Source organism: Nyctereutes procyonoides, unplaced genomic scaffold (genome assembly GCF_905146905.1).
Source record: "Nyctereutes procyonoides isolate TBG_1078 unplaced genomic scaffold, NYPRO_anot_genome, whole genome shotgun sequence".
Classification (NCBI taxonomy): domain Eukaryota; kingdom Metazoa; phylum Chordata; class Mammalia; order Carnivora; family Canidae; genus Nyctereutes; species Nyctereutes procyonoides.
In genome coordinates this window covers 15656120-15672358 of record NW_026575125.1, presented here as the reverse complement: position 1 = coordinate 15672358, position 16239 = coordinate 15656120, and the positions used below count along the sequence as shown (strand labels likewise).

Genomic DNA, 16239 nt, shown 5'->3' with positions numbered 1-16239 from the left:
TTATCAAGGTGAGAAGAACAATATGTATTAATGCCTTGAAGGGAAATTAAAATAGCACAGAGTTACTTCACTCAGCATAATACCCTCCAGTTCCATCCACGTTGAAGCAAATGGTGGGTATTTGTCGTTTCTAATGGCTGAGTAATATTCCATTGTATACATAGACCACAGCTTCTTTATCCATTATGAGAAGGACAAACAGTGTATGTTCTCATTCATTTGGGGAATATGAATAATAGTGAAAGGGAATATAAGGGAAGGGAGAAGAAATGTGTGGGAAATGTCAGAAAGGGAGACAGAACATAAAGACTTCTAACTCTGGGAAATGAACTAGGGGTGGTGGAGGGGAGGAGGGCGGGGGGTGGGGGTGAATGGGTGACGGGCACTGAGGGGGGGCACTTGACGGGATGAGCACTGGGTGTTATTCTGTATGTTGGTAAATTGAACACCAATAAAAATTAATTTATTAAAAATAATAATAAATAAATAAATAAATAAATAAATAAATAAATAAATAAATAAATAAAATAGCACAGAGTATGTGTTGGAGGCTTCAGCAGGAAGTGGGGAAAGATGAGAGCAGAGAAGGAGCAGAGCCCAGATCAGGAAGGGCCTGGTGACTTGTTAGGAAGTCTGAACTTGATCTTAAAGACAGTGAGGAGCTATCAATGGGCAGCTGTTTTCAGCAAGAGTGATAAGATCAGGTAGGTGGTTTAGAGAAAGTATTCCAATTTACAATGGGAGGAATGGATTACAGAAGACAGGGTGACTGAAATTGAGGAGGGAGGTTAACAGAAACTTATGTTGGCTCTCCTAATAAGCTCTCCTCCAGCCCCTGAAACCTAGGTTCTAAACCAGTTAATGAATAAGGTGAATCAGTGGATGGAGAATCAAAATAATATTTTTGCTCCTTTTTTCAGTATGGATATCCATTTCACCCAGCACTGTTTATTGAAAAGGTCATCCTTTCTGCATTGCACAGCCATTATCACCTTTGTCATAATTTAAGTGGCTGTGTATGTGTTAGTCTGTTTCTGGACTCTCTATTCTGTTGGTCTGTATTTTTCCTTGCACTTATTCTTTTTTTTTATAAAAAAGATTTTACTTATTTATTCATGAGAGACAGAGAGAGAGAGAGAGAGAGAGGCAGAGACCAGGCAGAGGGAGAAGCAGGCTCCCTGTGGAGAACCCGATGTGGGACTCGATCCCGGGACTCCAGGATCATACCCTGGGTCAAAGGCAGGCGCTAAACCACTGAGCCACCCAGGGATTCCCTCTTGCACTTATTCTATGCTACCTCATTTACTGTAGCTTTATAGTCAGTCTTGATATATAGCAATTGAAGTTCTCACTCTTTGTTCCTCCTCAAGATTTCTTGGGCTATTTTTTTAAAGATTTTATTTATTTATTCATGAGAGACACAGAAAGAGAGAGAGAGAAAGAGAGAGAGAGAGAGAGAGAGAGATGGGCAGAGACACAGGCAGAGGGAGAAGCAGGCTCCATGCAGGGAGCCCGATGTGGGACTCGATCCCGGGACTCCAGGATCACGCCCTGAGCTGAAGGCAGGTGCTTAACTGCTGAGCCACCAGGCGTCCCTCCTGGGCTATTCTTGACCCCTTGTATGTTCATATAAATTTTATATCATCCCCACCACCACCACCAAAAACCAAACAAACAAAAAAACCCAAAAAAACCCTCTTGGGATTTTCACTGAAATTGCATTGACTCTATAGATACTTTTGGAGAGAATTGATACCTTTCCAATCCATGGACATGTTATGTTTCTCTATTTGTGTAGATCTTATTTCGTTTTGTGAAAATTCCTCAAAGCTGTACACTTAAGATTTGTGCACCTTCCCCTGCCTATGTTATATAGCAATGTTGTTATCAGTGAAGGCAAAGTTGAAGGATATAGATGAGTGTGAGAGCCAAATGGGCCTGCTAGCTGATCCCCAGAATTAGACAGACCCCACCCACCCAGTCTCAGCAATATTGAACTAAAGCAGACCCATGTGAGATAGAAGGGCCTGTGCCTTGGGGAACAGTAGAGGACAACTTCAAAGAGGAAGAAAGAGTTGAGCTGAACACGCCTAGTTTATTTTTCTGAAATTTACCTGTCAGAGAAGTCATTTCATTCTCCCAGGGAAGGTGAGTAAGGGGGCAGAGAGTTCCAGGAGTGTCCATTTGTGTCCACAAAGTGTCTATTTGGGCTCCCTTTTACATGGCAGGAAATATCAGAAGATAAATAGTTTTTCTAACAAACAGCTTTGAAGTGTTGTCATGGATGGTTTAGGGAAATATTTTGAAGGGAGAATGAAGAAATTTGATAGTATGTGGAAGATAAAGGAGAGGGAGGACTTGAAGATAATGACTTGGGCCACTGGCTTAAGCAGCTGGGTGGTAGTATCATTTCCTTGGTTAGAGACCAGTGAAGAAGAAAGATATTTGAGGAGGAGAGAGGTCATGGATTCAGTCTTAGATCAGCTGGGTTTTTTTTCTTCCAGCTGGGATTTTTAGGTAATTGTGGGACCATCAAGGGGAGGCATCCAGCAGGCTGTTGGGTAAATAAGTCTGGTGATTGAGAGAGAACTGTAGATTTAGGTTTGGGAGACATCAGCATAGATATTGGGTTGGAAGATTATAAGCAAGAAGGCAACCCAGACAGGACCTTGTTCTCACAAATATGGCTTGATACCTCCTTGCCTCCACCTGTGGACCCATGAGGAAATTTTCCTCATCAGGCTGCATCCCTGTAACCCCAGCCTAGCCCTTTTCATAAACTCCTTCCCTTTTAATGAGTCACTCAGATGGTCACTCCGGCCAAACACTTAGGGAAAAGGATGGCAGGTGTTACACATGAGTGGGTAAATTACAGCTACTCAGGAGAATCCCCAGGACCTAACCTGACATTCCTTTATGTAGAATAATCTGGACATTTTGGCACCAGCTCATTCCATGCCCAGACTCTTTATACTGGTTGTTTCCTGGATTCCCTACAAAGAAATTCTCCAAGAAGCTCCTTTCTCATGGTCTTTCTCTCTTAACCAATTGCCATTTGTGACTTCTGATATATCTCGCTTGCAATGATTCTGTTTTCTTTCTACATTTGCTACTGTATCTCACAACCTGACATTTTGTTTGTGACAGTCTCTTTTCAACTCTAATCATCTTGGATCTCATTTGTCACCTAAATTAATGCCTTTATAATATCAACATTGTAGCTTTTACTTGTAACAGAAAGTGAGATTTAAAGTCGTATATAAATGAGCTACTAATCATTTTTTTAATCAGCCAAATTGCAGTAAGAGAAATTTTACTATTTTTGTATATAGGCAATCTTTTTATCCATTTAGTAAAAATTCATCAAGCTGTATACTTAAGTAAAATTAAAACATGTAAACATCTAAAGTGATTATCTTAGTTCCTTAAAAATGAGAGATTTATGTCTATAATCCTTTGAAGACTAGAAATAAGCCCTGGGGATCTTCAGGAGCTAAAGACACCTTCTTTGACTAAAGAAACACAATTTGGTCAAAACCTCGTTGTGGTTACCCAGGACCTATAGTGTTGGATGTCCCTCATTTTGGTTAAAAGGTAAGATTATGTGACATCTCTTGAGCGGTTGGAAAATCCATGGTTTTTAATAAGTGAATGGTATTAAGATGCCTACTGGTTGCCTGGGTGAATGGTTTGGGATTTTTAGACTTTGTTTTCTGTGTCATCTTTCCCCAAAGTGTCTCTGTTAAATTTTCTTAACTAGGAGAAGTAAGGACAGGGGTATTGGTAGGAAAAGGGAACCAGAAACAGTATTAGGGGATTACTCTTTGACATGTTAGATGTTGCTTACTGTTCTACATATGCTTGACATATACTTTCTAAAACACTCAGCATAGTAGTATTTTCTAGGAAATGTTTAATTGCAGCCAGATCATCACCAAGGATTGCATTCCCAGAAGGCCTTAAATGTGTGTTTTTAGGAGTATAGTGGTTATTAAGCATGCAGGCCAGATTGCCTGGGTTCACATCCCACCTCTGATTCTTCCTAGGATAGACTACTTAAGCACTCATTGCTTTAGATTCCTCATCTGTAAAATTAGAATACCAACAGGACATGCTCCATATGGCTGTTGCGAGGATTAAGTAACACAAAAAATGGGTAGAAAAGTGCCTGGCATATAATCATCACTTGATTAACATTCATAGTTATTATTGCTGCCCTTCTGGTTATTAGAACAGAAGGAGTGCCTGTAAATAGCAGTGCAGTTTCCAGGATCATTTCTTTAACTTTTTATTATGGAAAATTTCAAAATCAGGGAAGTAGAATTGAGTTTTGCCATGTCTGGACAGCTGTTTTTTGCCATCACCTCAAATATTAGCCTTTAGAAAGGAAGAAGTGCCATGATTTTGGACCTTGCCATCATATTCATATTTATAACTCCTTGAAAACCATTGTTAAACTGTAGTAGGCCCTCAATAAATATTTGTGAACTTGATCCATGAATATAATGTTTTGTCCTAATCCAATTGAAATTATGAAGGAAGACCCATTCTGTTTGGGGTCTGCTTGTGGTCTGGCCACAGATTCACTCTTTCATTTGTTTATTAATTGGCTCATTCATTCACTAACTGAAGCTTTATTGAATGCCTTTTATGGATCTGCAGTGTCAGCTCTGGAAATTTCTAGATAAATGAACTCAGGAGTGGCAGTCCCTTTGTAAAGGAGTCAGCTAGGTGGCATGTCTGGGTTCTCTATTAGCATGATACATGCATATTTGTTACCTGGCAGGGTATTTATTTGGGGTAAGACGAGTCTGGTGTAGTTAACTGGAATGGAGTTAACACCTCCTCCCCTGCATCATGCCTTGAATCAGCTGTCACATACAGGCCTCTCATTTAGTGCTTCAGATTATGTACGCGTGGGAGAAAAGTGGATATGTATAAAAGCCATTATGATGCAGGGGGAAAGAACTAGCAGATGTACGTCCAAAGCATCAAAGAGAATAGGGGAAGGAGGGACGCCTGAGTGGCTCAGTGGTTGAATGTCTGCCTTTGGCCCAGGGCGTGATCCTGAAGACCTAGGATGCAGTCCCACATCGGGTTCCCTGCATGGAGCCTGCTTCTCTCTCTGCCTGTATCTCTGCCTCTTTCTCTCTCTGTGTCTCACATGAATAAATAAATAAAATCTTAAAAAAAGAGAGAGAGAGAGAGGGGGGGGGAGAATAGGGGAAGGAGCTACTACCTCTCCTGGAGGCCCAGAAAGAAGAGATGGGGTGTCAGGGAGATCTTTTCAAGCAAAGTAATACTTGAGCAAAGTATGAAAAGATAAATGGGCTTTCGTGGTACTGGTAGTGTGTGCATGGATAAAGAGAGAGGATGATTATGCAGAAGGGCTGGACTTGGCTGGAGTACAGGGGATGTGGTTGTGGTGGTGGAGGAGGAGGTGTAGGGGGTTGGAGGGGAGGTGGGCCCTCTTCCTCCAGCCACTTCACACAAGCTGTACTTCTGGGTGAGCTGGCTAGTTGGTGGAGGAGTTCCGTTGGGGAGTGGCATGATCAGATTGGCACTTTAGAGATAACTTGGGAGGTGCCGAGCAGTGTGGACTGGAGATGGGGAGGAAGTAGCTGGGAGAGTTGCCAGCCCCGGGGCTCCGTGGTTGATGACTAATTGGCCAGGCACCAGGAACTTCTAGTAGCTCTTGGAAAGGGGCAGATGGGCCCACCTCATGCACACTCTTTGAGTTGGGCCGCTGTAGCCTGGGTTGGCAGCAGAACTGACAGAAGAGCCAAGTTTCCTTTCAAAGAAAACTCTTTTGTATATTATGGAAAGCAAAAGGCCAGGACTCAGCTTTAAGCTATCTTTGTTAAGAGATGGGCTAAGGATATAAAGATAATAAATAAATGAAGTAGGGAAGGCATTGTTAAATGCATTTCTGTGCACATGTCCATGAACGTAATCATGTATGTCTCTAAATCACACATATACGTTTATTTATGTATACGTATATGTGCAAGTCCATCCTTTATTCAGAGTTCCTTAGGTTTTACCTGATGTCCTTTCTCTGTTCCAGGATCCCATCTAGGACACCCCATTATATTACATCTCCTTAGGCCCCTCTCTTGGCTATGACATTTTCTCAGATGTGCCATGTTTTTGATAACCATGGCAATTTTGAGAAGTTTTGCAGAATGTCCTTAAATTGGCATTTTTCCGATGTTTTTCTCACACTTAGACTGAAGTGGTGGATTTGGGGCAGGAAGACCACAGTGGGGAAGTGCCATTCTTATCATGTCCCTATCAAGGGCACATCCTCTCAGCATGACTTCTCACTGTTGATGTTGGCTTTGGGCACCCGCCTGAGATTGGATTTATCAGGTTTCTTCACTGTAAAGTTGTTCTGTTTTTTTTTCCCCCTCCTTTTCTAGATTCAACTCTTTAGAAAGAAGTCACCATGTACACCTCACACTTAAGGAGTGGGGAGTTCCACTTACCTCCTTGAGGGAGGAGTATTTTTATATTTCATACCCTCAATGGGAATTCTTCTACACAGGCAGTTTGTCTATTCTCGCCATCCTAATTAGGTTTCAATAAGGTAATTTCTTATCTGCCTTCTAAATTCCAAATGTTAATTCCCTTCCTCCTGCACCACCTTGCCATTCGCAGCCTAGTGACATCTCCCACATTTGTATGTGTGTGTTTTTTTTTTAAGATTTTATTTATTTATTCATGAAAGACGGAGACATAGGCAGAGGGAGACAGAGGCTCCATGTGGGGACCCCAGTGTGGGACTCGATCCCAGGACCCCGGGGATCCCGACATGAGCCAAAGGCAGATGCTCAACCACTGAGCCACCCAGGCACCCTCCCATATTTGTTTTCTTGGATGATATATAAACAGACCTATCAAGCAGATTGAACATTTCTTGAGCGCTGAGATAGCATCTCATTCAAAAATCCCCTACACCACAGGCACTTACTAAATATTGAATAAATGGTTTTTAAATTAGTGCAATTTAAAAAGTAAAAAAAAAAATCCCCATAGTTAAGAAGTGAAATGGGTCATCAGAGTGAGTACGCAAGAACTGTGGTAAGGTGAGGGTACTGTTGATGTGGCACCCTGCCTTGTGAAGTTGTCCTGAAGTTGTGATAGTGGCTAATAGGGCACTTCCTTTGTACCAGGTACTTTTTTAAGCACTCTGCACATATATTACCTATTTAATCTTCCAGACAACCCTATAGATTGGTTTGGGGCTTTTACCCCCATTTTTTAGATAAGGAAACTGAGGTGAATGGAGGTTAAATGAGTTGCTCAAAATCACACGACTGGGAAGTGAGACCCCAGGATTTTGATCTCCGACACTCTAGCTCTAGAGTTTTGAGCTCTTCACCACTGGGCTCTAAAACCATTGAAGGGATGATTGAAATGGTATCTCATTTGGGGCCCAAACAAGATTGCTATTTAAACAGTTTATTCCAATCTGTGAGGATACTACCAATGACATGGCTGGCAAGAGTTCTGCTGAGTTTTCCTAGGTCGAATGTTTCTATAAAGCCGCTGCTGTTTTTTCTTCCTCGTTTTTTTCCCTTTTTTTTAATGCATAATTTTTGTGTGTTACCACTAATCTCACTTCTTTAAAATACAGGTATTTTTACGATAGATATTTCACATACAAACCATATTCTAGATCTCTGTCACTCCCCGTCAGATTATCTGTTGAAAGACAGTGAGCTTTTTATTTTCTATCTGATGTTTTTAAACAGAAGTGGCCGCTGGGTCCTGCCAAATAAACGCTCCTTCAGTGTGTTCCTTGTCTGAACGGTCACACCTGTGGGTCCCCGGGAGACAGCTTCATTCCTGCAGCAGGCAGGCGAGGGAGGAGGACTTCTCGCAAAGCCACCCAAGCTGTGAATCGGCCCTGGTTTCCTGAAGCGTAAACAAATGCGAGCTTTGTTCTCCCCATTGCTCATTTGGTCCCAAGTATGACTCAGGGTTAGGCTGGGTCCTTCAGGCTCTGTGCCTTTGGCTGTTGGAAGGAAGTGGGAGGGTTCCTGGGTAGTTCTGGGACCTTTTCAAACTGAAGAAAGGAGGCTGACTGCATGATGGGAGAAGAGGTATTTCTTTCTTTGCTTTTAGAGATGTAATAAGTCCCCTTAATCTTGCATCTTGTCTGCGCAGTTTTCTAACAAGCCTTGTAAAGGGTTTGCCCCAGGGGGGTTACAAGAAGTGTCTGCCGGCTGGGATCCCCCTCAGAGGGGGGGCTGTGGATATGCTAAGGAAGAACCTATAGCTCTAGCTCGGAGGAGGCTTTTCTAAAGTCAAATATTGCACTGAAACTCTTTAGCTGTTTTAATCCTCCCCACCCCCCACCCTTTGGTCAATTCGGCCATTGAGTTTTACAGATGTTTTCAATTTCTCTTGTGTCTTGGGTTTTCATGTGCTCATACTGCAGAGAGTCATTTAGATGGGCAGTTTGCACAAGCAGTAACTGTTACACCATGCCACCGAGATGTTTAGCAATTACAGATGTTTGTGCAGTAAACAAATCCAGCTTGCTCTTCAGGTTAACTCAGGGGAGAAGAATATGTCCACGCAGAGTGAGCCAGCTACGGGGCATTTAACTCTTGGGAGGCATGGACATTTGGAGGTTTCCTGGTGAATGGAGAAGCTGTGAGTAGTGACTTCTGGGTGGGTGCTGGGGAACTGTTTTTTATAGAGGTAAAGATATTTGACTAATTTTGTAGGACTGAGCATTTCTATTCATTTGCTCATATATGCAGCAAAAGAAAGACACTAAATTATCTGACTTTCTAAAAGTTTGCTAGTGACAGGGGGTCTTGTTTCTCTTGGTGAGTTGTTCATATTTGTCTACCTAAAAGCAGAAGTCTGTCATTTTCCAAACACAGAATAAAATTCCCTAAATAAACCACAGGGTAAGTGAGGCTCACAATGCGTCATATGTCTTCCATATTCCTGTCTCTTGTTGAAAAAACATTTAAAGGGGAGAGTTGATGAGATCTATAAAATATGTCTCTCTGTGGCTTTTTCTGTGGGCTTTAACCTATAATGTTTTCAGAATTACACGAAAAGGAAGAGAGCATAACAAAAGGGAACACATTATTTTAACACATTAAGAGTAGGGAGAACTTCTTGAGAAGTTTTCTAACGGCATCTGTTGCTTGTCTAGAAGTATGTGAGTACAGGCAGCAGCTAGCTAAAATAAAAAATATACTCATCTGTGATGGCTTGAGAGAATTTTCTTGTTGAAAGCTATCTTTAAAAAAAAGCTATCTTAAATTTGCTGCTGCTGCTGCTAATTATTATTATTATTATTATTGCCAGATATCCTTGTTCTGAGTTCTAAAAAGTAGAAATGAAAATTAGATATCTATATGTAAAATTCAGCTGGTGACTCTTTGAGAAAGTGCAAGCATGTTGATTGTAAGGTGTGACCTATGGAAAAGGCTCAGCCATAGCCCTGGGCTCTCACAGGAGAGCCTCTGGCTCCCTCAGGCTAGGGCCTGGAGATGGCACAGGCAAGGTAGCCCCTGGGACCCTTAAAGGGTTCTTGACTTCCAAACTACTAATTTGCATTAGCGAACCCCCCCCAAAACCCTTTGCTTATTTATTTCTCAAAATGGAAATAGCCCTGTTATTTCTCTGCTTACAAGAGTTCTTTGCAATAATTATTATAATAATAAAAATGCAAAGTTAAAGAATACGAATACACTGCCCTGAATCCTATTACCTAGGAACAACCATTATACATATATCCTTCCAGAATTTGATTAGAACAGGAATGTCCATGCAGTATGCCCGTCACTCTTCATACGATAATGAGGTCATAGTAAATGTTACCTGTTTTTAGAACTTAACATATTATGGGTCCCCCTTTTTTCCAGCAAATACATGGTCATCCCTGTACAGGCATACCACCATTTATTGAACCGATCCTCATGTAATAACTATTTACATTGCTTCCACATTTTTCATTTTAAAAACAGCATTCTTGTATATGCATCATTATACCTGCCCTGATTATTTTTTTCAGGATGAGTTTTTTTTTTTTAAGATTTTATTCATTTATTCATGAGAGACACAGAGAGGCGGAGACACAGGCAGAGGGAGAAGCAGGCTCTGTGCAAGGATCCCGATGTGGGACTTGATCCTGGGACTCGATCCTGGGACTCGATCCTGGGATTCCAGGATCACGCCCTGAGCTAAAGGCAGGCGCTAAACCGCTGAGCCACCCAGGGATCCCCTCAGGCTGAGTTTTTAAGAGGAGAATTAACAGGTTAAAGGCTGACTTAATCCTGGTTGGTTTTGTTTATAATGAAACTAACCCAAGTAAATGGCAAAAAATTCCAACAGAACAAGTAAGACTTTCTCAGTCTCTCGCACCTGGCTTTAAAACTTCTCGGTGACTTCTCAGTGAAAATCCCCATAAAAGCTTTCTATGTACTCCTATAGAAATGTAGAGTGTTTTTATTACAGTAAAATATATACAACACCATTTTATCCATTTTTAGGTGTACGGTTCAGTGGCATTAAATATGTTCATATTAATGTACAACCATCATCACCATTCATTTCCAGAACCCAGAACTTTTTCCTCTTCCTACAATGAAACTCTGTAAACTCTGTAACCCATTAAACACTAACTTCTCATTCTCCCCTCCTCCTAGCAACCCTCAACTTTCTGTCTCTATCAATTTGATTCTGCTGGGTACCTCTTATAAGTGGAGTCATAAAATATTTATCCTTTTGTGTCAGGCTTATTTTACCTAGCGTAATGTCTTCAGGGTTCATCTATGTCGTAGCAGGTATCAGAATTTCCTTCCTTTTTAAGGCTGAATAATATTGCACTGTATAGCTATATCACAATTTGTTTATCCGTTCCTCCATTGATAGTCATTTAGGTTGTTTCTACCTTTTGGCTACCATGAATAATGCTAAAATGAGCCCTGGCCTACTGATACCTACGTGAGTCCTTGCTCTCAATTCTTTTGGGTATATCCCGGAAGTAGAATTACTGGATCATATGTAATTCTATTTTTAATTTTTTGTGAAATTGCCATGCTGTTTTCCACAACAGCTGCACCATTTTGCATTCCTACCAGCAATGCACGAGAATTCCAATTTCTCCACATCCTTGCCAGCACTTGTCATTCTGTTTGTTTGTTCTATAATAGCCATCCTAATGGGTGTGAAGTGGTAGCTCTTTGCTGTTAGAATTGGTGTTTAATTAATGTATGTTCTTGTTGCCTAAGGGGAAAGGAAACTATTCTTCTCATCTTAGAACAATGAGTTGAGGAACAGGTCTTCAGTCTGAGAAGCCACAAGAAGGAGCAGATCAGTTGCACTATCCCCAGAGATCACAGATGGCTTGAGGGAAGGACCGAGCCCCCTGTTCCTCAGCCCCAGAAGAAAAGATGAGCAGGGAGCCCAAGTGGTTGCTTGCTTTCAGGGGTTTAATGGTGACCAGGACTGCTGCTTCTGAAGGTTTACTGAGAGTGGATTCAAAATAGTCTTTCTGATAAAAGCTGAATTTCTTTTTTGTGCTATTGTTAATTATAAATGATAGTACCTCATTTATCCTACATGGTAGGGAAAGCCAGTTTTATGATTGATTTTTTTTTCTCTCCTCACCTTCTGCTCTGGAATTCCCTGGGGATAGGAAATGAAAGTCTTTCCTTTCGCACATTTGCTGGCTCATTCATTTGACTCCGTTGATATTCTTCAGTGGGGTGAACTGAAGTATCTACAAGTATTTCATGTGGCTCTCTTTTGTTCTTTACTTATATTCATAACTATTTCAGGGCAGCCCTGGTGGCTCAGTGTAAACAGCCTTCAGCCCAGGGCGTGATCCTGGGGGGTCCCAGGTTCGAGTCCCACATCGGGCTCCCTGCATGGAGCCTGCTTCTCCCTCTGCCTCTCTGCCTCTCTCTCTCAGGAATAAATAAATAAAATCTTTAAAAGACAAAACAAAACTATTTCATAGTGTTTATAATCCTGAAGTTTGCAGATGCTTTTCACTCCTGAAAGTCAAGATTTTAAAAATTTCTGTGTGCCCATTAAAAAGATCCTGCTTATGTACCTAACTTGTCTTTTTCTCGCTGATATTCTTACTACCTGTAAAATGATAGACAACTGAATTTCAGTGGGATGGATTAAGCTGAGTGCTCTATAAAAACTGGCATCTTTTTAAAAAGATTTTATTTATTTGAAGGAGAGTGTGCAAGTGTATGAGGGGGAGAGGGTGGGAAGAATCTCAGGCAGACTCCGAACCCAGCGTGGAGCCTAGGCTCATCCCCTGGCTCTGAAATCAACAGCTGAGCCAAAACCAAGAGTCAGGTACTGGACCGACTGATCCATTCAGATGCCTCAAAACTGGCAACTTTTTTATTTTTATTTTTTTAAAAGGTTTTATTTATTTATTTATTTAAGAGAGAGAAGGAGAGAGAGAGAGCATGAGCAGAGGGGCAGAGGGAAAAGGAGAAGTAGACCCCACTGAGCAGGGAGCCTGACATGGGGCTCGATTCCAGGACTCTGGGATTACGGCCTGAGCAGAAAGCAGATGCTTAACTGACTGAGCCACCCAGGCACCTCAAAACTGGCAACTTTAAAACAAGTTGCCCAGCTTACTTTGCACAATGGTGTCTTTTCTTCCATTTAAAGAATTTAGATCACAGGGATTGTTTTGTGCTTTTCAGTGGCATCAGAGGCCATTTAAACAGAATGAGATGATAGCCTTATTCTCAATGCAGGCTTTTAGTGGTGAGGCCAGATCTCAAATAGATGTGTGCCCATAAATGCTCTTGAAGCAAATGGAAGCATAAGCACAATAACCCCTACTTACACCTCTGTTAGAGCTTTCTCTCTCTCTCAACCTGAGCTATAAAATGAACAGTTGACAAATTAAGAGTACGCAGGAATTGCCTTAAAAGCCACTTCTTCATCAAAAGGCCATTGTTAAGCCATTTCATAGATAGCCTGTAACTCAGAAGTCTCACCTCAATTAAACTTATGCTTGAACTTTGAGGAATAGAAGAGGTAATGTTTGGACAACTAAAGGCAGATATTTGGGGTCTCTATCATTTAGAAGCTGTATTTCTGTTTTGCTCATTTAAGATGAGGAAGTTAGAAGTGGTAAAGATGAATTTACTGCCTCATTTTCTTTTTTCTTCTTTCACTTGCTAAGCATTTTCACCCACCAGCGATTTTAATATGTTTTGCTCCATTTGTTTTGGTAGCATCTGTTCAGTCTGTTCTTTTTGTTTTGATTTCTTAGTTGGGTTTTTCATTTTCTCTCTCTACCAGAAGCAGTTTTTCTGAAAGTTCTTGAGTACCTTTTCTAGACTATTAAGAAAGTTGATACGAGAAGTAATGATGTACAGTATCAAGACGTTTGATCCTGGAGTAGTCCCAACTTGCCCTCCTGGTACAGTGCTAGTACTGTCTGATTGCTGCAACGAGAGAGCTGCCCACATTACGTGTCCTTAGTGTCTAATTACAGATAGAGTTCTTTTGTTTCAAACCCCAGTATCCCCTCCACATTCAGGCATTGCTAGAAACAGAGAAAGTTGGCTGGTTCATAATTTAGAATCCTACTTTTTCCAGTGACAGGAATACAGCTATTGTTGTTTTTTGATTTGGAACAGGCTGAAACATTACAAAGCTGGCAATTCTGTGCCTGCACATATAAGTAATCTGACTAAGCGATGCAGGTCACACTGTCTCTTTGCAGTCTAGAGGTGAGCAGGATGTAATAGACGGGCGAACTAACCATGCTTCCCAGTAAGGGTTATAGGATCTCTGATAATTTGGTGTAATTTTTGTATTTACTGCCCAAGAGTTCGAACAATGCCAGGTTTTTCGACTAGATCCTTCAGTCATACATAGCTCACTAGTTAGGAGAGCAGAAAAGCGTCTGAATATAAGATGAAAAGAAGTCTTGAAAAAATTAGTGGGGCCAAAAGAGATAGAGCCAGGTCAGGGGAGGGATCACAGTAGTTTCCAAGTACTAAGAAATTGTTTTATGGGGCCATAGAGCAGTATGCTTGTGTGTAGCCCAATCCTGACTTTAGTCTAGAAAGTCTATCTGAAATGAAGATTCGAATGTGGCCTGATTGTCTTCTCATGAAATTCAATGACTAGAAAGAGACTGGGGTATCCAGAGAGGCAGTGACCGAAGGCCGTGAATGGAAATGGTCAAGAAATTGAAAGTCAGGTGCTGTGGACAAACGGTGGTCATCATCACAAAGAGAGGCTAAATGGAGTTTTGGAAGGAAGTGAAGGCTTACATGGGGTTTGATGGTTGCTTGACCTCTGGTCTCCTGATGGCTGAAAGGGGAGCCCCCCTGTAACCTGAGGCATGGTGATCAGGTTAGGAATAAGGAAGATGTGGCCAATACTGAGGCCTGATAGACTCTTCCTTGTCCCATGGCAAGGAGGACGGGGAAATCTTTTCCTGAAAGTCCCTGTAGAAGTGGATAGATAACCATCTGAAACCCATCTCTGAAATAAATCAAGCATGATAACTCGGGAGTTAGGGAATAGGTTAGAAACTCCAGAAGTACGATTCCTGCTCATTGTCCTTCTTTGCCACCATCTTCCATGAATCTGTACTGTTTTCCCTGTGTGGAGCCTGTAGCGAGACTTTGTGGACGGTGGCAAGAGAGCTGGAGCTCTCAGGAACTCAGAAGTGGAAAGCACTGAAAAGAACATTCTCCATTGTAATAGAAAAGGACAAGGAATTTCTCAAGACCAGAAAATGCATCAGTTGGGATATTTTACTGCACACATTCTCTCCCCCCACCCCTGTGAAACAAATAAAACATACCTTTTTAAAAAATAACATAGAATTATAAAAGTGCCATTTAAAAAAGCACATGATTAAAATAGGTGATTTTATGTTTTGTTTTGTTTTTCAAATGAGGGTTTTCTTCCCCTCTATTTAGTGTGGTTTGGTGTCTTTGTGTATGTTACAAAGAAAAGAGAAGAGAATGGGGAAACATTTTAGTACAGGAAAATGAGAACATGCAAAATGAGTAATGAACGACATACCATTTGTTCATTTGGTGAGCATCTAATTTGCCTAAAACTCATCTCAGGCACCCTAGAATTCCAGCCTTAAGAGAACTCCTTTTTTTACCTGAGATTTGCTACTGAAGAGACTTGTAACTTTGAATGAGTGAATGAATATGCATGATAGCCCAACACAGGCTGAATTGAACTTTTTCTCCAGCAGACCAGAAATCAGTCCACCAAAAGATTCCTCTTAAAAGTGCGTTGATTCAACCCATCTACACCCTAACCTCAGTTCCCTTAAAAAAAAAAAAAGCAGGCGTGATTTTGAAAAACAGCAAAATCAAAGTATGTTCACATTAAGTGGAGACAGTTGTCAAATAGCTGAGAAATGAAAATAACCGTGAAATCTATGTGATTTTAAGATTATGATACACTTAAGTAAGTAGTTCTAAAAGCAGAGGAAAAATGAAACCTCAAAATTTGGGGGGGGCCTGCTTTTCATCACTTTTTTTTTCATTTGAGGAACTATAATCATTACTTCAGTTTGTGTTTAAAAAGAGTTTTTTAAAAAAAATAAAATAAGGTAAAATAAAAAGTTTTTCCTTTTGGAGAACTGGAGAACCACTAGAAAACAGGGCAATAAAGCCACAGACTCCATTGCAAATAAATCACACCCTTTCAATCATTACTTCTTCAAATACTGGGAAATGAGGAATCTAGAATTTTTGTCTTTGATCATATGTGAAAAAGTTACAAAGTAAACTCCACTTTTTTTCAGTTCCTGTCACACATTTGAATAGGAATTCATGGGTTCAATCAGAAGAGCAGGAAATCTATTTTCTTAACTTTGAAAACATGATACAATATCTTGATCCTTTTTTGGAACGGCATTAATTAGAAATGATTTTATATCTACGCAGTCACTGAGGTTAAGAGCTGATGAATAACTATAAGTAAAGGGTGGTGATAAATGGTAGGCGATGCTCAATATGGGTGGTGTCTTGTGAATTATTGTCATGACTCATTTTACATCTGATGTTCTTAACATCCTTACTAATGACTTGGAAAAGGAAATATAATGACCTACTAATAAAAGCTGCATGTGATTTCTAGTTAGGAGGTATTGCATATCAAATCAGGCCTTATGGAAAGAAGTCAGTAACGTAGAGAGGTAGGCCATCCTTTCTAGTTAGTATGTGCTATTTTCTTAAAACT

At 40.8% G+C, this 16239-nt stretch overlaps 1 protein-coding gene across 6 annotated transcripts in view; it reads left to right on the top strand.

Moving 5' to 3' along the window:
- Nucleotides 1-16239, top strand: part of SH3KBP1 (SH3 domain containing kinase binding protein 1) — a 336529-nt gene that overhangs the window by 205392 nt on the left and 114898 nt on the right. Inside the window, exons 1-2 of one of the 6 annotated variants that reach the window (XM_055337570.1) lie at nt 8081-8108; nt 8558-8664. The exons of 4 other annotated variants lie outside the window; for them this stretch is intronic. Coding sequence is in view for 1 of the 2 variants with exons in the window: in XM_055337569.1 (XP_055193544.1) it covers nt 8094-8108 (15 nt within the window). In the remaining variant the exon portion in view is untranslated. Of the gene's footprint in view, nt 1-8045; nt 8109-8557; nt 8665-16239 lie in introns of those variants that run through there. One more of the 6 variants, XM_055337569.1, reaches the window with a different exon arrangement.